General features: G+C 38.7%; 1 protein-coding gene across 1 annotated transcript in view; it reads left to right on the top strand.

Annotated features, from left to right (window-relative positions):
- Nucleotides 1-26,051, top strand: part of tsnare1 (T-SNARE Domain Containing 1) — a 200,622-nt gene that overhangs the window by 92,760 nt on the left and 81,811 nt on the right. The window contains exons 5-8 of the mRNA XM_042490496.1: nucleotides 1,074-1,164; nucleotides 1,271-1,345; nucleotides 1,551-1,607; nucleotides 9,899-10,054. Of these exons, the coding sequence (XP_042346430.1) occupies nucleotides 1,074-1,164; nucleotides 1,271-1,345; nucleotides 1,551-1,607; nucleotides 9,899-10,054 (379 nt within the window). The remainder of the gene's footprint in view (nucleotides 1-1,073; nucleotides 1,165-1,270; nucleotides 1,346-1,550; nucleotides 1,608-9,898; nucleotides 10,055-26,051) is intronic.

Raw genomic sequence — 26,051 nt, 5'->3', positions numbered from 1 at the left:
ATTTCTCACTTGACTTCTCCATGAAGTAGGTTTCCATTACAAATTTGCGCAAAACTCAAGCAATATTTTCAAAATATTGATAAAATACAGTTGTAAGATGACTGTGTTTCCATTGAGTGATCTATGTGACTTCTCCTCTTGTGACAACATTACAAGCAGCATGGCAATGGAACTTTTTTTTTTTTTTTGGTTCCTGCTGGGAACCCACATTTAGTCTCTGAACAAATTCATTCTTTGTCAAAATGATCTGAACGGTTTAAAATTAGGTGTGGGAAAGACTCATTTTGGAACTAGTTTGGTTCAGAAACTAGTAGGGCAAAAATGTTTATAGCCATTCAAAACAGCACTTGGAGGCAGGATGAGAGGCCATTGTAGAGAGGGGGGAGATGGGATATTGTGACCATGAAAGCGATGTTGTCGGTGTATCAAAATGACTGGACACAATCCCACATTGGAAAGGTGTCAGGCTAGAGTATAAATGTAACAAAATATAACAAGCCCAGCCCAAAGGATATTAACAAGTAATACCCATCCCAGCAACAACCTGTTAACAACCTGTTAACCCAGCTGCCGTTTGGAGAGCGAAACAGAAGTAGTACCACCAGAGTACAGAGCAGCTTCTTTCCTCAGGCTGTGAGACTCCTCGACTTATCCTCTGTTCTCCAGCAAAATATATATATATATATATATATATATATATATATATATATATATATATATATTTTTTTTTTTTTTTTTTTTCTTGTGCAGCATAAAGGGAGTACAACTCACATTTTGTTGTGTAACTGCATTGTAGTATAAGAGCCAGTGAATCCAGTGTTCATCTCTGGAAGCTTTTGTTCCTGATGTTGTTCCATTTCTGAAACCACACGAACAATTGATCATTTTTGACTTGACAGCGGTTACTTTTGGGTAAAATGTACAAAATAGGAATGAAGTACTGCTTAAAACTATAATTTCATGATCATTTTTGTATAAAAATATAGACATATTGGCAAGTCTTATTTTTTTCTGAATTATCCTGTTAATGATGTCTCTCCCTCTCTCCCTCGTTTCCAATCGTTTTTCCCCAGACACTCCATGCAGCAGCAAACCAACAAAGTCATCACCAGCACAAGCCAACTCATCAAACAGCTCTCTGATATAATCAGTGGCTCTTCACGGGTATTATATGCTCCCTTTCCTCCCTCATTCACTGTCATTTTGAAGAATAAACAGTGGATTAGACAACATTTGAGCTAATTAAGGCTAATCTTGTTTTGCTGCACAGCAAGACCGTCTGCACCTGACCAGACTAAAGACTGAACTCTCAGAGTCTGTACAGCGCTATGGGGATCTGCAGAAGGTATCCACAATATATTTCTTCGCTTGCATAAATTCATTACTATAGTTAACAAATTATTAATATCTAATAGAAATGCTCTTTTACAGAGAGTTGTACACATCTTTAGGTTAACTTTTTGCACTTACAGGCAAAACAAACACGGACTTGTTTAATAAGGAAAACAACACTCCTCTTGACCCTATCTCTTCATTTGTTCCTCTTTCAGAAAATTGCAGAGCGTTCAAGGGCCTTGCTGCCTCCTGCACAGAAAGACAAGAAGAAGGTAAGCTAATACTGTGGGTAAAAAAAAATGCCCTTTGTTTCAATGTCATTCATAAAAGAGCAGTATGATGAGATGCCATTTCTCTGCTCGATTTCATCTTCACAAGGGCTCCTTTGAAGCTGTCTAGTCTTTTCCACTCTGGTATAGTGGACTCCATTCAAATCCAACTCTCATTCTGTGTGGTTTTTTTTTCATCTGAATCTAAAATGGTTACTGGCAAGAGTTTTTACTCTGCAGCCTTATGAAAGCAAAGAGACAGAGGCTGGTATTAAGTAAAGAATGAAAGTCAGACAGAAAGACGGACCGTAAGTGAACAAATCCTTATTTTGTATTACTTAACCCATTAATGTCCGTAGTAGAATTTCAACATTTCCTTCACAGAATTTAAAGTAATAGCGGACCAAAAAACAAATCATTTGGAATTTTTCAAATAGGTCAAAGTATAAAGCTACAGTGCATGTTTTTTCTTAATTTCCTTTTTAGTCACAAGGGGTTTCTTGTTTTTTGACTTTTCATGAAAACACATCCAAAACAAAAGGTTAGGAATTTCAGATCTTTATCATTTTTTCCCACACATTGTCCCAAAAAAAAAGATATTTCACTGATTTTTCTTGCTCCATGGTTGACATTGTGCACGGCATAAAAGCATTTTAGATTGTATTCCTATGGGGTTTTAAATGTGAATTATCTGTTTAGAATCTAAATCTTCCACCCAAACAAAATTATATACAACCTTAATCAGTGCAATCCCTGCAGTGGCAGTGCTTGCCATAGGTGATATAGGGCACCAAACTTGTACCCAAAACAAAAAAAAAAGTCATCATGAGTCTGAACAATGCACGATGCGTGAGGCAAATGGATATCAGAGGATATTTATTATGGCTGTATAACTACAACCACCTCCCAGCAAAAAAAGCCATTGAAATATATTGAAGAGCATTGCCTACCTACTTCCCCCTCTGTAACCTGCCTTTCTACCTAGCAGAACACCCACCTCATCAACTACCACTTCACCATTGAGAGGAGTGTGTGTGGAGAGAAGGAAACTGAAAAATCAGCAATCTGTTGAGATCAGCAGGAGGAAGAGCTCATTAACATTAGAACAGGGAGACTGCACAGGGTTACACTGTGATGCGTTCAAGCCCTATTCAGTAAATATGAACTTGAGGCAAAGGTAATTAATAACGTTCTCATGGTGTGTTCAATGTAATCTTGGAAAATGTAGCTTTAGGCGAGAAACTTAGAATAAATACAGCTGTTTGAAGGAGATATTTGTTTTCACAACAATATAAAGTAGATATTAGACAGGGTTTTATGATGAATTATTTAGGCTGGAGATAGAGTTGCTGTTAAACCTTGTGTTTGTGTACGTGTCAGGCTGCATCTGGCTGTGTCCAGTAGCGTCATGAGCCTTTTTGTATAGACTTGCCTATACGCAACAAGTGTTACTGGAGGATACTTCAGAGGGCACACAAGAGAGCTCAGGCCGCATACAACTACGCATGGTGACTATACATGGTGACACTTGAGGAGGTCACTATCATTATGATGCTGAAATCTAGGCACAAAGGGTGACAGCAGCGGCAACGTAGGTGGTACATAAGTCCTGTAAATCATGCCCGTCAGGACAATGCAGAGTACGTGTCTCTTGTTCTGCCAATACTATATTTGCTCTGTCACATCCGCTCTGCCTCGACACTGTTCTCGCTGTTTATATACATACTGCATCTCGCATCCACTTCACGTTAATGTTGGGGACATGCGCAGCCACCGCACCAAATCAAGCAGGGGACATGTGGCAGCTATCATGCATACTTGTATGCGTAGTTAACAGCAACATATGTTGATGTTAGTGTAAACACTTTTTTGCTTGTTTTTTTTTTAAGTTGTTTTCCAGGTGAAAGAAGATTGTTTTATAAATGTGTATCACTGAATTTGTGCTCACTATGTTCATGTAATGAAGGGCTTGGTTACTTTAAAACAGTGTCAGCATTTTTTACAGTGTAGATATCTTTGTTTCCTTGGCACAAAAGAAGAATAAATAAAATCAACATAAAGAACAAAATAAAAACGACTGTATGGGCTATCAGCCAAATTGTTATTACATTGGTATCAGTATCGGTCCATAATTTCAAAATCGGTACAGGCTTACTAAGGGCACCAGATGTGCTTGAACCACCACTGGATCCCTGTTTGTATTTGGGGTAATTGCAGCAGCCAAAGTAAATGCAGATGTGTACGGCACTGACCAAGCATTGATATTTAATGACTCAGGATGGAAACATATTGAAAAAACTCTGTATTTATTTGACTTTTTTTTCATAACATTTTCTTTTTTTCTTGTGGGTTGTCATATTGGATTTAATTGTTTACTGAGGAAATTTACGGTGCGTTGAGCTCTCTTGGTCACTTTATGAAGGCCATTAAAGTCAATTAAAAACTGTTAAAGCTACACTCCCCAATTTTTAGCACTGCCCAACGTCTGCCAAATCCCAATTATTGTTCCTGCTTAATTTACATTTAGTCATTTCATGCATTTAAGGCCTATCAGATAACCATCCAGGAAGCATTTGAGACGGAGTGATAGAAATTACCCAAAAATGAGCCACCACCCTCCCCGTCACATTTAAACCAATAGAAAAAAAATAGCTCTAGTGATTTCAACACATAGGATTATACAGAAGGTGGAATGCTTTGTTTCTGCATTTTTCTGACCCCTGATCACTCGGGCCACTGAATGATCTGAGTGGGTGAGAAAGCAGCATAAGTGAAGAACAATATTTTTATCCTGCTCATAAATAATGCTTCATCCACGTGTTTAAATTCGTTTGTGCACAGCTGTTTGCAGTCTGCTAAACTGTTATTGTTGGAAATAAACTGCTAAAGTGCAGAAGTGCACAATGGTCATGAAAGCTCAATGCAGTGCAATTTCAGAAAACACTAGCAAGAATATGACACTGATGATGGCTCCTATGTCTCATGAGGTTACTAATTTGTACCTGAAGGCTTTCTTTTTATATGTTTTTAATTAGCATTGTTGGATAGAGACTGAGATTTTCATAATCAGTGACTGTTTCTCTGTAAATGATGTCTAGATAATGATACAGTCAGCTTAAAACTTAGTGGGAGCACAATGGACAAAACACAAGCAAATGAAAAAAAAAAAATTGCTAATTTGACATGGGGTCATGCAGGGCATTTACAGAAACACGCTGCAAAGTGGAAAAAAAAAGAAAAGAAAAAAGAAACAAGTAAATAGTGAAACACACAGCAAAGAGTTAACTCAATTAAATGGAGAAATATGGTTCAAACTTGAAAAAAAAGTTTTTTGTTTTTTTTCTAATTTGTATACATTTTAATTTTATGGTTTGGTCCTAATCTGGAAATAGTCCAGGACATAACCCATTGTTTGTTTGTTGTTTTACACTTAATTATTTGTAATAATGAAAAAAACACAATAAAATGTGTTAATTAGTGAGTTTTAGAGGTGTTGGACAGAGTGAGGTCAGCCTGTTCCCCCTGTTTTCATGTTTTGTGCTAAGCTAAGCTCGCAAGCTGCTGGTTGTAGCTTCATAATTAGCATTCACACATCAGCACAGTATCAGTCTTCTCATCTAACTCTTGGCAAGCATAAGCAAAAAAAAGTGTAAGTTGAAAAAGTTGAAACTGAATCGACTTCTGAAGAAGTGCAACTTGACGTCATGCTGCAGTGGCCAATCACGTAACTGCCAATTAAACCAGAAGACACAGCAGTCCATGAGAAACAAGCAATACAGTCTCTATCTATTGTTAATTATTATAGTGAATAATAACAAAGTATGTATCAGGAGCTTGTGTGTACTATCCTAGTATTCTCAAATGGGGAAACACGTACCACTTGGGGTATTTGGGAGTAATTCAGGGGGTGTGTGAGATTTAATTTTTGTTTTAATCATTTAAAAAATATTACTCGTATAATTCCTAAAATTATATTATACTATAATAACTTCCATAAAACTGTAAATACAATTCATTAACCATAGTTTTATTCAGTATTACCATTTGTAGTGTAATTGTTAACTTCGTAAACTGCTGCAACTACAATTATTCCCAACCTGATTTCACGATGCTGCGATCGCAGCAGTTAATGCAAATTCAGCCCGTTCTGAATTCTGTGCAACCTATTTTGTCCAGTCATCTCAGTTTTTACCCCACATTTGACCTTTCAGAACTAAATATCTAATGTCATTGAAAGTCTTCACACAGGGTATTGATTCACTTAGCCCCACTCTGTCCCTCTCTATTTATCATGAGACTGTAGCTGCGAGACCAGAGTTCTGTGACTGGAGTCAAAGATACACAGTGACAGAGCCAACTGTTAGCATCACACAAATAAAATTGCCCAATGGCCATTAACACATTTAATGACAGTCAAGCTCATCTGCTGTCGGTGTAAGAATAATAGCTGTGTCAGATGTTAACCACTGCTGCTGGCCTTCTGCCCAAGCAGCAAAATATGACGAGCAGGAATGATACCACGTTATGTTCTGTCAGGTTGTGCTGAATGTGCGGAGAAACAGTCCCTTTGCACTGAATATGTCAAATGGCACTCACAGCTGATCGGCTGGTCAGGTGGCACTTGGCTGAAAAAAATATTTTCAATATTTTTTAATATTTTTAATAAATGGTTAAATTACTGACAAAGGTTCGACAACCATAAAGCAGATCACTTGCTTTGTTTGTGTCTGCCTGCACATCCATCTTCTGTATCAGTAAAGATACAGTAACAATAATCAGATGGAATACTACAGATCCTTTACGCCAACATAAACAAACTTACTGAAGACAAATACTGAGTCTCTGAAATGGAGAGACTGGCTTTTTGTAGTTGGACTCTCCACCCTCCACTCCCCCACAAATGGGCCATTTATGTGACACACCCACACCGCTGCACAACCCTGCAGCTATTTCCCGCAACGCCTGATTTGGTGTGAATGCCGCCTCAGGAGAAAGGTCAGTCCAGCAGCAGAACGGCACCTCTGTGTTTCACTCAAAAGTACTTCAGTGGGGTGGAGGTTTGAACTCTTTTGATTGAAGGGCCCATCTTGAACACCACCTCGCTGCTGAACTGAAGGGAAAATCATTTATGGCTTCAACTCTTCAACTGGTTGGACAGTAACAATTCTGTGAAGAACCATTTTGCTCACAAAGAGCCTCTAAAAATCTCCCTTTTCTTCCAGAGGGGAGAGTCGTGTATTAAGGGTTTATGTCCCTCTGAAGGCATATTATCAGGGTCTTTTATACTACTAGCATTAGGGGTAAAGGTCTCTGGGGGCAGCATGGTGGATGGTACATTATATAAATCTGACTACCTTCAATACATTGCAGCAAGTTCACTAATCAGCAAGTACATTGTGGAAGAACAAATTGGTGAAACTACATAGCAGTGACAGTAGAAGCAGAGTCTGTATTTTCTGCTGTTGAAGAGGTGGAAGGTTCTTACATTTCATGGGTAGCAAACAGTAGGAGGTGTCCTGACGTCTAAAATGCAGTACATATGTGCATTTAGACAAACATTTGCAGATCAATGCAAATGTTATTGACTCTTTTCCTCCCACATCTTTGAATTCACGTCATCAGTTGACTGGAATCGACAGCAGGGAGCTCGAGAAACTGTGTGAACTTTTCCGCAGCATGTGAACTTGTGCAATAAGGTGTCAGAATGATTGTCTTGAGAGCCTTTCCTATCTGTGTGATGTACTAATATATTCTTGAGCACTGGCGGTGGGTATGTATGTGGAGGAGTGAGCACGATGCTGCAGAATTTGTTGAGGAGCGGTGAGTCACATTGTGGCCAGTAGACACATCGCTGTGACTCAGCCCGGGTTGGTCCTTGTGCTCTGACCCACACCGACCCCTCTACCATGAATTAGTTGTGCAGTGAGCCACACAAAGGTGGAACACATTAGCAATGCAAAAAGAAAAAAAAGAAGTCGAACAGGCTTTACTCTGACTATAGGTTTCTTTCATTTTCTTCTGCTTTTGTTTGCAAATATAATAAAGAATGTACATACTGAGTGTACACATGCTGATGGATTAACAGCTTCGCTCTTGGCTAACCCCTGCAGTTCTTTTCACTAAGCTAACATGCACTGTTCAAATATCAGTAGCTGGCCAGACCAAATTCGCATCCACTTCATTGAAAGGTCTGTTCTTTAATTCCTAAATTAAACATTGCTTGTTTTAAACTTGCTATTGTTTTAAATATATATTCAGCATTTTCATATAATGGTAGATATTAACTCTTTTTGTCACCGCTGTGGTGGCTGTAGCTGTGGCTTACTTTGACAAGATATGCAAAAGAAAAAGAACTTGTTAAAGGACACTGATTACCTACAAAAAAGAGAGGTGGACATTGTAAGTATTTTTCTTTGAATGTGGATGCATGAAGTCCCTTCTGGAGGTTGAAGAAGTATGTAGGAGCTTGTTTTACAAATTCAATTTACAAGCAATACGCATACACAAATAGCAGCAGCAGCATGTTTTTACAAATATTAGCTGTTAGTTGCATTTGTTAGCATGTTAGCTTTGCGGAACAGTCACAGTTGCTCTACATGGTTAGGTTTGGATCATGGTTTGGATTTAAAATAAGTATATTTGTTACTAACATAACATAATGGGATGTATGCCAAATGACTACATTATATTAATATAAGTTTGATTTTTGGTTTAACATGGACACAAATAGACATCTCCTGGGTGAAGGTCCTGTCTTTTTTTGACCCTACGCAAACTTTCTTAATACTTCCTCTCCTGACATCTGCCTTTGCTCCCATCATGATTACTATGGCTCCTAGAAGTCTTGATAAATATGTATATACAACATGTTCTCATCCCAAGTCTTAACATCTTGCCGCTTTGAAGCGGATTTCTGTGTCAACAGTCAAGTCTAGATATCCTTCTACATCTGCTATTTACGTGCCAGGATGCTGTTATTGCGATGTCAACACAAGCACATGGTGGGATTACACATCACTTTGTTATATTTAGGCAACAAAACCACATGGCAACCAACTCTGGGACATAAACAAAAGAACATGCTGACACAGATGGTTAGGATTGGGCAACAGGGGCACAGATGGCTAGGATTAGGGAAAAGAGGCACATGGTAAGGTGTTGACAAAAAAACCCAGCACATTCAAATGGGAACCAGGAACACCAGGCTCCCACATTAAAGTCCTGGGTTTGTTGGACCCATCCTTTAGGTGTCCTTGCGCTCCTCATATTACTTTGTTACTGGCAGCGTTTCAACCTGATGCTGTTCTGCTGTGTTTCATGCGGATTCCTCAGGTTCTGTTCGGCTGCGTTCTCAAGTGACGTGGCTGGTGCCATCCGGCCATCCGCTGATGTATAATAACACTGTGACAGGCAGATGCAAAAGGTGGCTTTTAGCAATCTTATGCCAAAACTTCCCTGAGTTGATGATAGTTGAACTTTTCTAAACTTGCTGCTGATATCTTAGTTCCCCCTTTAACAAGCAGTAAACCTGTGAATTTAACTTGTTCTCACTTTTAAATTTTCAAATACTGATGTTTGTTCAATGGTCCTCAGCATTAATTAGAATCCCACCAGGGCTGCCTTTAGAATTTGTATGCGGTGCACCAGTCCAAGTCATCATCTCAATGGAGAAAGTAAGAAATCCAAGTAGGGCAGGTAGGTCAAACAAGCACAGGACTTTCGCCCAGGAGATTGCTGTTCATGTCCTGTGTGAAAGTCACCAATTAGTTATTTTATATCTTAAATTTAAATGCGTCCTTGACCTATCAAATGTAACTTTGGACGGGTACCTAGAGCATCATGGTTTGATGTGTAGGGTCACTGACCAAGTGTCTGTATTTGATGGGTTGAAAGTGATAATGTGTTGATCTGTTGATTATTCAGGGTCGATAAAATAGTATGTTTATGTTATGAGTTCTCAAAAAATTGCTGTATTGATTGTGTCATACAACTAACCATTTCTTATACCTTAAAATATAACACTCTGCTATGTCTATTTTAATCTCATAATCACATAACCTAATGTAGTCTGTATTGTATGGCATAGGTTATCTGTAGGATTATCTGTAGGATAACTTGTAACCATGGCGGTGGAATTGTAACCTTCTGCTGCCCTTTTGAACACTAAACACTAACATTACCAGGCATCATACACAGCAGTAATCCCTCAGCTGTTGCTGTATTTACTACTATTCTAACCACAGCATAGAATCTATTCAAATCTTGTGTTTTTGTATCTGTTTGTCCGCCTACAGAGTCCTCAGACACCGTCCGCAGAGCTGATCGATGAGGGTCCACTGTTTGGTGAACCAGTCGGCTCAGAGGGAGGGGCTCAGGCTTTCCTGTCCGAGATCAGCGAGGAGGATGTGGAGGTACTTCGCCAAAGGGAGGAGGCCCTGCTGCAGATTGAAGTAAGAACACTGACATCCATTCAGCTTTACACATGTACTGTATCTCTACACATTTCATGTCATTTGAACAACTGAAGTAATCATACACAGAGATCACACAGTTGTCCAGTGCAATCACTAACCAGAAAAACTTAGTGTTCATTCGGTAGCCAATGAGTGGCACAGGGCATCCTGTCTGTAACTGCGTCACACACAAAAATGAAACTCTGTGAAGACCTTAACAGTTGCCACTGACAGTACAGGTTGTGCTTGATTCAGGTGAAACGTTCTTGATGAGGGAAAATGGCTTTGTGGGAACAGACGCTTTAACGCCCCTTCGTACATAGCAGTCCTCCTATATTGCATCCTTTTCAGGGTGACTTTAACAGCAAAGTGCTGCTGTTGGTTGAAAACAATACCCACATTTTATATTTTGTCTGGCTGGAGATGAAAAGAGGTTGTCTAGCTCCTTCCCAAAATTTACAGGGCAAATCCACATTGACACTCATCTCCACAAGTATGTACAGAGCCACTACTGAGAAAATGATTGGAAACCATGACAGAAAGCCTGTTTTGAAAGTTATATGTTCTTAAAGTACAGTTCATTTAAATTATTTTGGCTTTGTATTACCCTTTTATGTACTTCGCTAAAATATTATGTGGGAAGTAATTTGTATAACAATAAAATAAAATGTCAGACTCAGTATTGTTGACAACTCAGTATGAATCCAGAGAAAAGAAGCAGGATATCAGTACTTTTGACTGAGATCTTCGACTTATATATGTAAAATATAAAATATGTTCAAATTTAAAATGTAGTTTCAATAATTTTCTTATTGTCCTTTAAACCCAGAAAATGGCCACCCTCAACAATGTTCCATTGTTGTCCAAAAATGATTGAACACATCAATGAGCCAAATTGACAGTTTGGCTCATTGATGAGCCAAATTGCACACAATGCACACAGCCACTAGTTTATTTTACTCAGCATGTCACACTACATCTTGCAGCCTTAAATACTCACTAGAGAACCAAATGTAGATTAATCTGTTGCTGAAAGTTGTCCTTCACAAATGTTTGATAAAAACTACAGTGACCAGCTGTTTCAGAATATTACCAAGTTCTTTTTTTTGTTTGTTTGTTTGTTTTTTGAACAAGTATGGAGGTCAGAATAACAAAGTATTGAGTGAGACAAACATGGTTTTGGTGGGGGTTTTTTTGTTTTGTTTTGTTTTGTTTTTTTAAAGAAAACTTGTGCTCCATAAGTAAACCAAACACCAGAATAAATGCTGGCATTGCATGTTTTGTAGAATTCTGTTTTTTGTACGCTTTTCAACGATGCTTACGTTAACACGTGGTTATGCTTAGGCACAAAAAATACTTGATTATGGAATGGAAAAGAACAGTTATTTGGCTTGAAACACCCACGTTTAGTGGCACTGATAAAAGGGTCACTAAAAAAGTACTTTTGTATTGTATTTTTGTATGGTATATATATATATATATATATATATATATATATATATATATATATATATATATGTATGTGTGTGTGTGTGTGTGTGTGTGTGTATTGCAGTATATCTAGGTATTGCCAAAATATGTAATGATATTATTGATGTTCTCTAAAGATGACCACTGCATGTATTGTTTCTATATGTATTTACTATGCATTTTTACTTGTTTGGTTGTATTTAAATGATCTGTGAAGTTTTTCTCCCATTGGGGTTTTTTCGGTTTACCACACGTGCATCATCATGCTTATCAGCTTATTGGTGTCCAGTATCTATATATATGGGTGTGGATCCCTTTGTTCAAAAAAGCTATCACCTGAGGAAGACCTTTTGTGGCACTGAGTAAGTGTGCGGGCATACCTTCCTTTTTCCTTACTAAAAAAGTCCTACATTGTGTGGCACAGAAGCCGCTGGAAATGCAGTAAGGGGTCGCCAAAAAACCCCACAATTGGTGGTACAAAGGCTGCTGGAAATGCAGTGCAGTTGTTAAAAAAACCCATGTGTCATGGCCAAAACGCCACTGGAGATGCAGTAATGGGTCGACACGAACACCTATATTTGGTGGTGGCACTAATTCAGCTGGAAATGCTAAAAAATACCCATCTTTGGTGGGATAAACCACTTAGTGGTCTTAGTGGTCTACAGCTGTCTCGTCTACTTGTCACATCAACCATCATCCACTTCCACCTCTATATGACAGTCAGCTCATATACTATGTCATCTTAGAAACATTGATATGACTCTAATGAAACATACAAATGTATTGCATCTATGTTTGCAGAAACATATAATGCTACATTTTCTTCTGGCGACTGAGCTGCCTAAACTCCTCTTCCTTATCCTGTAATAACAGTCACACAAAGTTCACGCAAAGGCAGTGTAATTAGGCCCCCAGTCCCGTAGGCCCCTGTGTCTGGGCCCACAAGCCACACAACATTACTTTCTTGCTGTTAATAATATGATTTTCTGGAGTTGCATTTACCATAAAAATGTCCCTGTGTAGATATATTTCACACATGTCCCAGAAGCCAAACAAATGTCACTCAAGGTTCACTTTCCCCACTCATGTATTCCCAGCCAGCCTACAACATTCAAAACCAGCAGCCTTGTGATTATAAGCCTGTTTACCGATATTCTCCGAGGGCCCGTTTAAGCTGCTTGCACCTTGTGTCAGATGAGAAATGAGAACCTGTGTTTTCATGTTCATGGCCTACAGTCTTATACACCACAAACAGGAAGCCCTGGCCATTTACCTTTAAAACAGTCAGGTTTCTGAGATAGAAAACACCTGAATTTAAAACACACTTTCCAAAAAATGAAGGAGCAAAAAAAAAAAGGAAAAACAAACTAGGTATTTGTTTTCGTCAAATATAGCCTCCCAGGAGGCCGGCACACGCCAAGTTAGTAACTAGAAACTCAGAGAGGCTCCATCTTCTTCTCCCACCTCCAAAAACTTATTAGTATTTTGTCACAGTACCCCCATGCTGCTGCAGGATATTGAATGCTACCCAATTACTAAGGTGCTTATATAGAGCTGTTTGTTCCTTTACCTGGGTAACATGTGTATGGAATCATAATGTCTCCAGACTAAACTTTTCAAGCCATAATGACCACATCAGTCTATTAAATACTGTAAACTCATTTCAAAGATATCTCAAATTTGATTGATCAAATTTCCAATGTGGGCAGCCTTGCTGTATGATGTCTGCCTTGATGCAAAAGATTAAACACCTATTTTTGCCGGAGGCGGACAGCAGTCATGTCAAGCCACACAGTGCAGATCGTACCCGACAAGAAGTCAAGCAGAGATGTATCTAGTCAATTTTCAAAATAAAACGCCTTGCACGGCCTCGGATCATGTTTCACCTAACAAACGTTACATCAACAATATCTGCTCCTGCCAGCAGCCACTGTACGCAAAATAGACACAAAGTAGATAATAATTACAAGAAAAAGAACAGTACTGTTTTTTTAACAAAAGCACAGTTAAAATCTTCATATCTATTTCGTTCATGATTGAATATTAATTACTCATCTGTATAATTGTTAAGATGGAAATGTTTTTAACTAAAACAGCCACAAATCTTCTATTTATTCCATGTATGACTGGGTTTTTTTTTAATACTGATTTGTACAATTATCAAGATGAGCATGTTTTTTGACTGAAATACAGCCAGAATTCTTTGATGTACTTCATTCATGGCTGGAATGTTGGCTGCAGCACAACAAAATGGGCAAAAACATCAATAAACAGAATTTAAACAAACAGAAAAGGAAAGCTTTAATATTTGTAGCCTATTCATCCTTGGTAGAATCGTGAAAAATCAAGGGAAAACTACCACAAAATCAAGGGAAAATGTCAAAATAAGCACAATCTCAGCAAATCTACAGTATCAGCCAGCAGGATGCTCCGCTTCTGAACACTCACAGACACTCCCGGTGGAATAAAGAGTTGCGTGGAGGACAGAGCAAAACAACATTGCAGACGTAATGTCATTGCCACGCTGCGGGTGGAATCAAGGCATAATATCTGGTTTTCTTCTTTAGTGGGAGAGGTTACATTTAGCATTTGTTTCCAGTAGAAATGTACTAGTCATGGAAATATGACAGCTGCGTGAACACACTTTTACAGCATGATGCAATGACACAAAATACCGTTCATATCCGTCCAAGCAGCCCCTTCCAAATTAGCCATAACTGAATTTGAAAGAGTGATTTATAAGTGACAGATATTAAAAAGAGGTAACCACCATAACATTTTCACTTGCCTCAATATTGCCTGTAACTGTATATTAATCCTGTTTTCGTGTCACAACAAAAACCAGTAATACGTAAGGCATACTTGTCTTCTGCACAGTGGTGTACACCTACAGGCAAAAGGAAAGCAATCTATCACCAACATTATATATATTAAAAAAAGAAAAAGAAAAAACTATGTATATGTTTCTTTTGGTGAACATAGGGTAATTGAGACAAACTCATGACAAATTAATGCTCACATCCATAGCCATGTATTTGGACTGTGGGAGAAAGCCAAAGGACATGATAATAAACCTACACTGACTCAGGGAGAACATTCAAGGAGGGATGAAGACCAGCTATTATGTTTGAACCTAGAACATGACAGTGCTTATTTATTGTCCAACAACGATTCTGTACATATTTGACATTTGTATAATGATCTGTTCCGTATGAACTGGTGGACTTTATTCCTTTTAGTTGTAGACACTACTGTTGTGTATCACCTTTCAGTTGGTAAACTTGTTAGCAAACGGTTGTTTATTTCCACATCCAGCAGTTACGGAGAACCTTGGTCATTTATTTGATGTTTCTGGAGACCTGATGAATCTTAGTCGAACAGACACTCTTTTAGTTCTGTTTTTTTGTCTTTTAAGCTGCAAAATGCTCCACTGTGTTCACCAGCTGGCCTTTTAACTCTGTGTGTCTGCTATTTGCTGCTGAGCAGAAAGTGTACAGAAGGCTTTTTACAGTTTTTTCACTGAAATCAGCTGCCTGCTGTGTTGGAAAACAACACTATGATGGTGATAAGAGTGAACCAAACGGGTAAGATTGTGGGTCAGGTAGCTAAACTATGAACACTGTAAAGCTCAGTAAAGCTGAGGGGAGCTGCTTAGTCAGGCTATAATTCCCTGTATTTTCATCACCACCAGCAACGCTCCTCAGCCACACTGTTTCCACTTTGTCATTTGATACATTTTTCTAACATAAAATGTCCATTATAGCTGCTTTAAAGTCCATTAACAAGTAGGAAAAGCCTTACAATAAAAGTATGTTTACAGACGTGATATAAACGCGTGAGCAGTGTCAGCAGATCTGATGCTCAGTGGGAGGTTGTTCCACAGCTGAAGAGCAAGTACCGCAAAAGCTCAATCACCTTTAGTTATCCATCTGGACTGGGCTTGGACTAGCAGACCTGAGGAGCCTGTTTGGATGGTACAGTGGGATGAGTTCAGTTAAATACTCTGGTGCAAGATCATTCAGAACCTTGTATGTGATTAAAAGCACTTTAAAATGGATCCTAAAAGAGACTGGAAGCCAATGCAATGAAGGAAAAATTGGCGTGATGTGTGAGGATCATTTTGTTTTGGTTAATAGTCTAGCTGCCGACAAAATTTTCAATCTTGTTGCAAATTAGAAACGCAGGTAGTAAGATAAAAACTGTAAAAGCAAATGTTAGCAGAACTGTTAATGTTGGAGCTTACTGATCCGCCGATCTTTAATAATTCTGCACCGGGGCATGTTTAATACTGGTTTCCGATACCCATCCCTACACGATGTTGCAGACATAATGTATGAGGTTATATATAGTTGTGACTTTGCTGCAAATTTTGCTAAAACTATGTCTTCGTTACCTTAGAGCAAATGTAGACATCCCTGTTTATCTTCTTTTTACATTGAGCTGACTCTGTGGTCTGCCACACAGCTTAATCCAAAGGAGACACTTTGCTGTGTTTATGTGAGGTTTAGGGAATGGGATAAAATAAATTTTATTCTCAAGCCTCTCAGGATACCTCGTATCAGTGGTGCATTTACCCCATGCACGTTGTTTTACCATTTTTTTAAGTTGTAACTGGATAAATGTAAATAGAACAGCAGGAAAATAAAAAATTCGAATGCTTTTCTGTGGAAGTCTACGAGCAGGATGTCTGAGTGCATTGTGTAGCTGCATGAAATGTGATTGGCTCGTGGCATTCGGGGGTGGGGCTTAGTCATAGGTCAGTTGTTTAAAAACGTGTTTCTCTGACAGTCTTTAACTATCATTCCCTTTCTTATGGATGCTATTTTTGATGGGAATGGTCTTGACAGCCCTCCTGATCTCTCCGTATGTGCAAAATCTACTGGTGAAACTTTTGTGAACATATTGTAAAATTTCATTCCTGGTCATAGAACCATATGGCTGAATGAAAGCAGATAGAGGCCAGACATACAGCACCGCAGTCTGCTTTTAAAATGACAGGCCTATATGTGGCAGTCCAAGCTTTTGTCATCCAGAGGTTTGAAGACTAATGATAATGCTTTAGGAGCACTTCACAGCATAATGAAGACGTATCTCTGTGCCCAGTTAGAGCCGTCTGAACTTCATCAACGTTTCAAATCGGCTAATCCCACTGCAGGAGCTGAATAGGAGCGGAAGAAAAGGGAAGAGCATCAATCTCTCGCAGCAGAGTGACACGCAGTGAAAGAGCGGTGGCGGGAATGACAGCTTCATTTCAGCGCGGCGGCCGAGATGGGCCAGTCAGATGGTTTGTGTTCAAGACAGGGTCGTCTGGCCGGCGCTTTAGTCATAGCAGCACGGATAAATGTCATAGTCAGCGCTCAGGCAGGTGCTGAGGGGCTTGACTTTGGGGAGAGTGATAGTATCTGACAATGTGCTTTTTCACCTCCATACCACCCTCCTCGCCTCACCATCCGAGCACCCCCACCTCATCCCTTCTTACCTCTATATCAGCAGTGTTTGTCGTTAGCCCCGTCACACCTCACTTTTCTCCGCTGCTCTCCTCCCAGAGGACCAACAGAGCATAGAGTCCGTCATCGTTATCAGCCTGCATCTCTGCGGAGAGGCTTGGATGTGTTCGGAGGTTAATTTTGCCTTCCTCAGAGACTGAATGTGTGTGAACCTTGCCGAGACTTCCTGGCTGCAGCTGGTAGTCATGGTGCACTGACTGTAAGTAACATTCTCTCTGGGGTTTACACAGTTTACAGAGGCGTTCCACACATGTCTACACCACCATTATGTTTTCCTAAAGACCTCTCCAAGACCAGTCCTGTGCAGTGTTCTTTGTACATGGACGACTGAGCAAATCTAGATTTCTCTGAAACATGGACAAGACTTTAGATGAAAATGTCCGATTTCTTTTGAGGCACCAATAAAAAAAAGCTTATAACTTTGTGATTTAAGACACAGAATGACCATGATTTTTTGGCTTAAGTGTCCCCATTTTAATTCACAAGAACTAAGTATGAACACATAGTGAAACTGGCTCCATCAGTGGTTCTCAACCATTTTCAAGCACTGTATGATGAGCTTGCATTTATCAAGGCCCCTCACAGGGGAAACTCCCAGCATCCCCTCTTCACAGTACATTCAAATCAATTATCCTGTTGAGTACAGGGGGGTTTCCATAGCCAGCCAGCTGTGGTTCTTCTCTTTTTTTCTTCAGTGGCCCGTCCAGTGGACAGTGTTTTTTCAATAATCTGTCTCACGTGCATGTGGTTTAGCAAATAAGCTTCAATTTGTCCTTGTCCATGCATACAGGCTCATGCTTTGTTCATGTTTCTTTGATCTGTAGCTGCAGCGTTGTGCACTGTTGTGCTGGGGATGTGCTGTTCTCACCTTAGCTGTTTTTGACAAGGTGGAGGGTCAGCACTTAGTAATAATGAAAATAATCAATTTGCACTCAGAACTTTTTGCACTTTTGCACTTGATTGGAATATATATTTTTTAAAGTTTTATTTTTTTTTATTTTTTATTTTTCTATATTATATATCGGAATTGAATTCACAAAATTAATGCAAACACAGACACACACGCACACACGGACACACACGCACACACGCGCACACACACACACACACAAAGACAGATCCATTGCAATGCCAGTTATGATTGGTAAGGTTTATATTCAGCTAAAAGTTCATAATGGTTTTCAGACCAGTGAGTTTGAAAATATGATATTAAATTACCACCTTTGTATGACAATACAAAGAAAAAAAACCCCTCCATTTTAAATTAAATAATCAGGGGAAAAATCCTCTCTCCTCTTAAATTGTGTGAGCTAAATGTGGAATTAGAGAGTTGAATATTCAGTGAGGATCAAATACAGTTTTGGAGCAACTTAATGAACTTTTATAATATTTCACTCACTTTCAACTGTATTAACTTCCAAGCTAATACATTCATTTTTAAATTATGCAAGTCAGATTCTGTTTTTCCATGCAGTTATTTAAGTTAGACAATGCAAATACAAATGACATGATGGGACACATTTTTTATTAGAGATGAGCAGTTCAAATTCAGATAGAAATTATTCAAATTGAGTTTCTAGTGACACATATTTATGCTCTACCACAGGGTCATACCACTGAATCAATACTGCCACCATATGATAAGAACATTGCTAATTATTAATTCTTTATTTCATCCGAGATGAATAATTCAATGCTCAAACTGTGTTTGAGGAACCAAGTGAGCTGGATTAGAATGAGCAAGATAATTCCAACTGGGTAACATCATGTTTGGCTGTATTAATTAAACCATATTTTAAAAACAGGGCCCTGGGGGAGCTGATAGCTGTCCGGGGCCCTGTTTGTAATTGAATTTTTGAACATATCGTCCTTGAGTGTAGTTTTATTATTCCACATGTTCTGACAAGAAATATTCCGAATATTAGTATCCAGCCTGTGCAGCACTTTCCTGCACATTGACACCCCCCCACCTTAGACTGTCACCTCCCAGCTGCACTTTATATGCTTTGGCACAGGAGATCATTTCATCAAAAATGAATTCATAAAAAACTCAGGGCATAACAGAGGACAGCTTTCAAGGGGACTCTGAATACAACACCTGGCCCGGTAGGAAAAGAAAAAAAAAAGAATAACAGAGGCCCACAGCAAAGCGTGTCTGTCCTACCAATGCATAGTCAGGACGATCTGTCCACAGAGTTTACCCTTGAGTGGAGACAGGTATGGTGGGAATCACCACCAGATAACTCATCCCCGTAGACAAACGCAGAGACTTTTACACCCTCAGCAGAAAGGATCACAGAGAAAGTGGTTTATTAGCAAAAGCATTTGTTATTAACCCTGGCAATCAAAACCATATTGATTTCCCTCTCTTTACACACTGAAGCTAAGAGTACGATGGCAGATCACGTAGTGCTTGCTGGCTTGCTCGAGATAATGAGAATATCAGCCTTCTGTGAAATCCAAATGCTGATATTCCACCCCACACCTGATTATCCACTAAAGCGTACTCATACAGGCTTTAGGTTCCCACTAGGATCCTAAAAAACAACACTGCCCAAGAATCTATGTCATTTCTGCAAAAGTTAGACACTGACAGTAAGCACAGCAGGTACATTTATTTCTAATTTCCAACATTTCTAACTTCTAGTATTAAAATATGAACTAATGAGCTCTGGCACTTTGTCGCAAATTTAATTGCAGTAGAGGTAAAAGTATTGTTGTAAAAGGAACTGTTAAATAAAAGATAACTCAGTTATAGATTTTAATTCAAGAGCATTATTAACTTTATTTCATGTATCACGTCAAAAGATTAAGAGGACTGAGGTTTAATTAAAATTTAATTAAAATATAATAAAGTGAAATCAGAAGAATGGACTACTTCTATTTTTCTGCCTGACAAAACTGCCACCGCTACATATACCACAATCAATTCAATCCAACTCCGGGCCGCTGCTTTTTTTTTTTTTTTTTTCCTGTTTCCAACAAATTAGTTGGAATCCAAACCATGATGTTTCCAGAAACCCAATCAGATGGGTTTTTTTTTGTTTTTTTTTTTTGTTTGTTTGTTTCTAAACCTTTATGATATCATAAAACAGATATATTTTTCCAAAGCAAGAGATTTTGGAAGATAGATGATCCTGCTGATAGTGGTTTCAGATCCGAAAATGCTTTCTGTGTGTTCTAGAGGGCATGGACAAACCACATATGTGTTTTCATGTTAAATACTTTTGTTGGGTAATAAATTGTTCCAAAGATAATTGGGATAAACAATATTCGTGTCATTTTGAGACCATTTGATGTTACTGATAAAATAGGAATATGATAGCACAACTTTTTCTCATACAACAGGTCATATGATATCCTACAAAGGTCTGTACCTGATTCAGAATTATGTCAGTCGATTTGGCACCTCAATATAAATATTCAACAACTTGTTTTGTTTTCCATACAAAGTTTTAGTCCAAGCTTTAGTCTACTGGTTCTTCACCTTACAATGCAGTGTCTTCCTCTTCGTCTGTGCTGCTGCTTGCTTGTCAGCAGCTGCAAAAAGTCCCCAAAAGTCAAAAGCAATCTCTCCGCAGCAAGATCTGGGGACCAAAACATCCCCTGTACACTGCACAGGGAAAAAAGGACTGCTTCACTTCAAGTAATCTCAGTTGACTGAGGTTCTCTTAATGCTGATTGGAGGTGCTGACTTTCAAGGGGCAAGATGTTGGAAACTAAGAGGCCAATTACACTGCAATGGGTCTTGCATGAAACGTTAAATTTTTGTTGCGGTTTGGCCTGTCATTCACACGACAACAGTGTTTTGGGGGCTTGAAAATGCAAACATTTGCAACCGGGTTCCAGAGTGTCATCTTTTGAAAACGTAACCCCTACTGTCACCGTTTAAACTGGCAATGCGCAGATCCTGTTCAAATAGTGATGTCACAGCTGCACTTTACACATGCAGGTTGTGATCTTCAATGTTTTTTCATCTCAAAGTTACGTTGCCAACTAGTGGCCTTGCATGCATACCACAGCGGTTTTGGTTGTTTTTGCAGATCTCTGTTCATGGGGATCATTCTCACAACATAATTATATGAATTTGGGTATTGTTAAAAACACAAAGGAAAGACTTTTCTGTTTTTAGCAAGGCGGTTCTCATCTAAACGTGGTCATAACCTAAAAACGACAGACTTTTTGGCTTGCTGCCAGGGGCTGGAAAAGCAAAGACTGCGGCTCTTGCATAAAAAAAAAAAAAAAAAAGTGCAGCTGCAGGCTACCTGTAACCGAGGCTGTGCTGTTTTTACAGTTTTGTTATATTTTTCTTCAGGTGGGAAAGAAAAACTAAAAGTGAGGATCAATGCACCCAAGTCTTATGATGGTTGGGAAACCCCGGCTTTTTATTCAAAAATGTTGGTGACATTGTAACATAAACAGACACACTTGTAAGCACAACAGGCAATATCAAGGTTTCCAAAATGATTTTGGTCATGTTCATATCTTGTACGATAAGTTGATAACATATTATCCTAACAGGCCTTACTATGTATTCTGTCATTAGATTTGGAGGATTTGCTGGGATGGACGGATGGACAGATTTACAGCCCCTTAGGCGCATCACTTGTGTGGCAGAGAGTACAAGTCTACAGAGCTATTCAATAATAGTAACAGGAGTAAATGTCATTCGTTGCCTCCATCCTTGTTATTTAGAAATCACAGAAGAGGAAGCAGGTCGAGCCTGAGCAGGCTGTAACCTCTGCTTCTAATATTTTCAGCTTGGTCTCCTCGCTGCCCTTCAGGCCCCGCTGCCGGCATCGCGTTATCATATTCAGGGGTGTTAGGTCCTTGGGCAACCGCCAGTGAGAAAACATGATTTTACATATATAAACCGTTTATTCAGTAAGGGCAAAAAAGAGATGTCTCTCATGCAGTCAGTGTGGGAAAAAAATGTCATAGTTTCTTTTTTTTTTCCTCCCCCCCTTTTTCTCGCCGGTAAGCGTGCAAGTAAATCTGCTTAACGGTTTTTCTGCTGTGGCAGTGACACTGTGTCCTGTTGCCCGATGCCTTTGGGCTCGGGTGGGAGATGTGGGGAGAATTTCATATCAGCATTAAGCACACTTATCAAGGAGAGTACGAATGAGGTGGAGGGAGGGTGAATGACGAAGCATGAGGGAGAACAGTAGATAAACCTATCTGTCCTTTGTCCTAGACACTTTGATCGTCTGTATCTAAACTATGTTTCCTATCATATGAGAAAATGTATGATACAAATAATGCACTGGGCTTCATTGACAAACAGTATGTACTCAGATATCCTTGCTAAAACTGTGTGTATGGATGTTTAAGTAGAAATCTGGGATTCATCATTATTTTCTTATCTGAATTTTTCGTACGTGAACAAATTCAGCACTGAGACAGACTCTTTGTACACTAAATGGTGAAGGGACTTTTACTAATTTCTTGAAAAAGTTTGGGTCATTTCCTTTTGTGTTGCTCATTGCCTTCTTCCCATGTTTTGAAAGATATCAAGCTAATTCATTCAGGTTTCAAAGAGTTTATGCCCTGAGTAAAAACATTTCTGTGCACATATTTGTAAATGAGGCCCAACGTGCTCATGGCAGTCATCAACAAGAATTCTTCCTTTATTTGATTGGACCAATATGCCACTCTCTGGGCTGTCATTGGTCTTTGATTTTCAAACTTCAACAACAAGATGGCAGGCATTCTTGAAAACCATCCTATAACTTTTAATTTTTAATTTTCCCTGTTTTATCCAATAAATCAGATTCGTAATAAAATTGAAACAAAAATTAGACAATACATTTGCAGACTGTTTTCATTGCCTTTTAATCTAATATGCAGATAAGTAATATTGGAATCTTAATAATTGTTCTTGAGCATTAATCAACAAACAAACAGTCATCATCCCAACACCCCCCACAGTCTGCTGATTGGTCTGGCCTCCAGCTGCCAGGCTAAATTGCTTCTCAGTGTATGTTTCCCACAATAAACTGTAACAACAATGTGAAATAGCACACAATGTGACATAAAAGAGCAGGCACTAACCAAAATGAATTATAATAATACATAATATTTTAATTGAATGGGTGTTTTAACAATTTCAAACGTACACATATATGTGTGTGTGTGTGTGTGTGTGTGTGTGTGTGTGTGTGTGAAAAACAACATGAGGAGACATTTTTTTTCTCTTAATGAAAACAGAGATACAAGAGACAAATAAACAAAGTACAAATTATACAAAATTACAACTGACATTTCATAATATCTTTCAATAATTCATCTATATTCAGCAATGAGTAAAAAGGTTGAATCTGAATTTTCCAACGGTAGGGTAATTTTTAAATTTCACTAACTCTGCAAACTCAGCCAGATTTAATTTTGTCATGCCAGGTGTGACTGTGAATATGTGAGTAAAAGAAATAAAATTATATATATATATATATATATATATATATTTAATTTTTGAGGTATATATATATATATATAATATATATATATTTATATATATATATATATATATATATATATATATATATATTAATTTTTGAGGCTATAATTAACTACACATAGCAATGGCAGAAGCCTAGATATCAAAATTTTATAGAATAAAACATTTGAAAAAATAATGATAAGAAATGTCTGGTCTATGTTAAAAAATAAAGAAATAAAATGTGTTATTAATGTTAATAATGTAATAGTTTGGCAACAGTGGAATAGAAATACTGAGCACCAAACAGTTACATATAACCTGTAATGAGAAAACAAACCAAACCAGAAAAATCTGTTTCCATTGTACATAAATGCAAAACAGAGATATGTCACATTTGTACACTTTACATTAAGTATCCTATCAAGATTTCTGCAAACCCCTCATTGTGTTTCCAGTGGCTTTTTTAACTGCTAAGTGTAGATGTGTATGAAGTAGCTGTAACTGAATATTTTAAGCCTTCTTTTTTGTGATGAGTAGTTTTTGTGGCTAATAAGCCACATGTTAACCACCACACTTTGCACTGATGATACATGATTGTTGCTAATTTAACTGATATAGCCATGATGATTGATGGAATAGTTACACCCCTACCTACCATTAGGTTTGTAAATGCCACCAGGATCACGATGTAATAGCCATCGCTGTATGTAATAATGCACAAAGTTATGTTCTAAGGAGCTACATATTTTATCACTTTTCCAGTTATCAAACAATTATAAGTTTCTACAAGGTGCAGCTCTTTAGGGGGCAGCCAGAGAGCTGATAAGATAGAAGAAGGTAGAAGGTAGATGTATTAGATATTTTCTAAACAAAATTTAAGACATGACATTAAATTTGTCCTTGATCCTGCTACATCTTTGGAGTTGAAAGATGAGTTGGTTAAAATCAGCAGCTACTATGAAGATTCCATCCTGTTACTTAGTGATGTTGCTGCTGATGGCATCATTCAATTCCTGCAGTGCATTTTTTGAATTTGCATCAGAGTCCTGTGTCCTTATGGCTCTCGACAAGGTCTGCCCGTCCAGTGCAACGGCTTGATCCGGGATGTTAGGTGTTCACCATGTCTCTGTGAAGATGTACGCAGAGCAGCCCCAGATTTCCCGTCGCTGAGTAAGCCAGAATCACATCTCATCCAGAGTTTAGCCAAAAGAAGGTTTGGTAGAGGAACAGCTCCCGGTCCAAGTCGGATCAGCCTCACCCTGATGCCGGCTCTCCTCCCTCTCTTCATCCGGCAATTTCAGTTTCGTTTCTGCCCTCTGGTCTAACCGCTGGTCAGCGTATGCCGTTGGTGGGGATCCTTTTGCAGTCTGCTGCATTCAGTCTAAGCCCCACACTGCTTCTTTATTGTACTGCTTTCTTTATTGTAGAAAAGTCATGCATCAGCAGAAAGGGGCCATGATGTAGAAAAAATAGAAAAACTTAGCGAAAAAGTAGCAAGGATATGAGGAGCTAGTGGCTGATGTATCTACATGTGCTGCCATCATCAGTGGCATGAGATGATTTGACTCAATTTTCCACTGTTAGTTTTGTTTATATCCAATTAATCTCATAACTGGAGTCTTTGTAACACTACTTTGTGACTCCACCACTAACAACCATTCATCCAGTAAATCTCCTCAGCATGTTTAACATTTTTTGTCTGTTATTAGTTAGCTCAAATCCATTGAGATAAAAGAAGACATCTGTGGTGTCAAAATGTAAACACAACATTAGCAAGCATTAAAGATTACTGCGCCCACAGTATGGAATGTTAACACAGTTTGTTTACATCTATTGAAACATGTGAAAAAGTCATGTTTTGATGTTTCTCTTTCAATTAAATAGCAAAGGCAGCAGGTCTCTATCTTCTCACTGACGCACACAAATATCACTTGTGGAACTTTAATTAAAAGCTTGGGGTGAGTTGAGCTAACTTTAAATGTATTATGCTGGAGGGATTTCATAACTCAGATAGCATGTAATACCAACTCTACATCGCAAACTCACATGAGTTCTTCATGTGTAGTGCAGGTGATGGAGCACTCACTGTGAAGGACAGTTGTTCTTTTGTTCTGACTCAACGCCTGTGTTGTGCATTGAGTGCATTTCTTTTTCAGTTACAATCTGAACACAGGTGTTCTCATTTGTATCTACAGCATCTAAATTAGTACGGTTGGAACACTTGTCTCTGTCACAGCCCTGCTGTGTGATTTAAACTGATAAGATGTTAGGATTTTTTACATAAAAAATCTGGCTTTGTTCAACTTGAGTTCATGTAAGGCTGCAGACTGATCTATATTCAGGGTTGATTGGGAGCACAGAGTTCCACTGAGCAGCTCCTCACACAGTAAAGAATTACTTCCCTCCTCCGTGGGCTATGGATTTGCCAGTATGCAGTGGAAACAGAGGGGACTTGAAATGACAAGCGTTGACAGCGAATGATGACTAATGTGCCTAAGGAGAGCGGATACGTCACAGGACGCAGTCAAATGGCAATTGACATGACGGAGTCAGAGCTGTGCTCCCTAAACCAGTCTACACC

Source organism: Plectropomus leopardus, chromosome 7 (assembly GCF_008729295.1).
Source record: "Plectropomus leopardus isolate mb chromosome 7, YSFRI_Pleo_2.0, whole genome shotgun sequence".
NCBI lineage: Eukaryota > Metazoa > Chordata > Actinopteri > Perciformes > Serranidae > Plectropomus > Plectropomus leopardus.
This window is presented reverse-complemented; position numbering and strand designations above follow the sequence as displayed.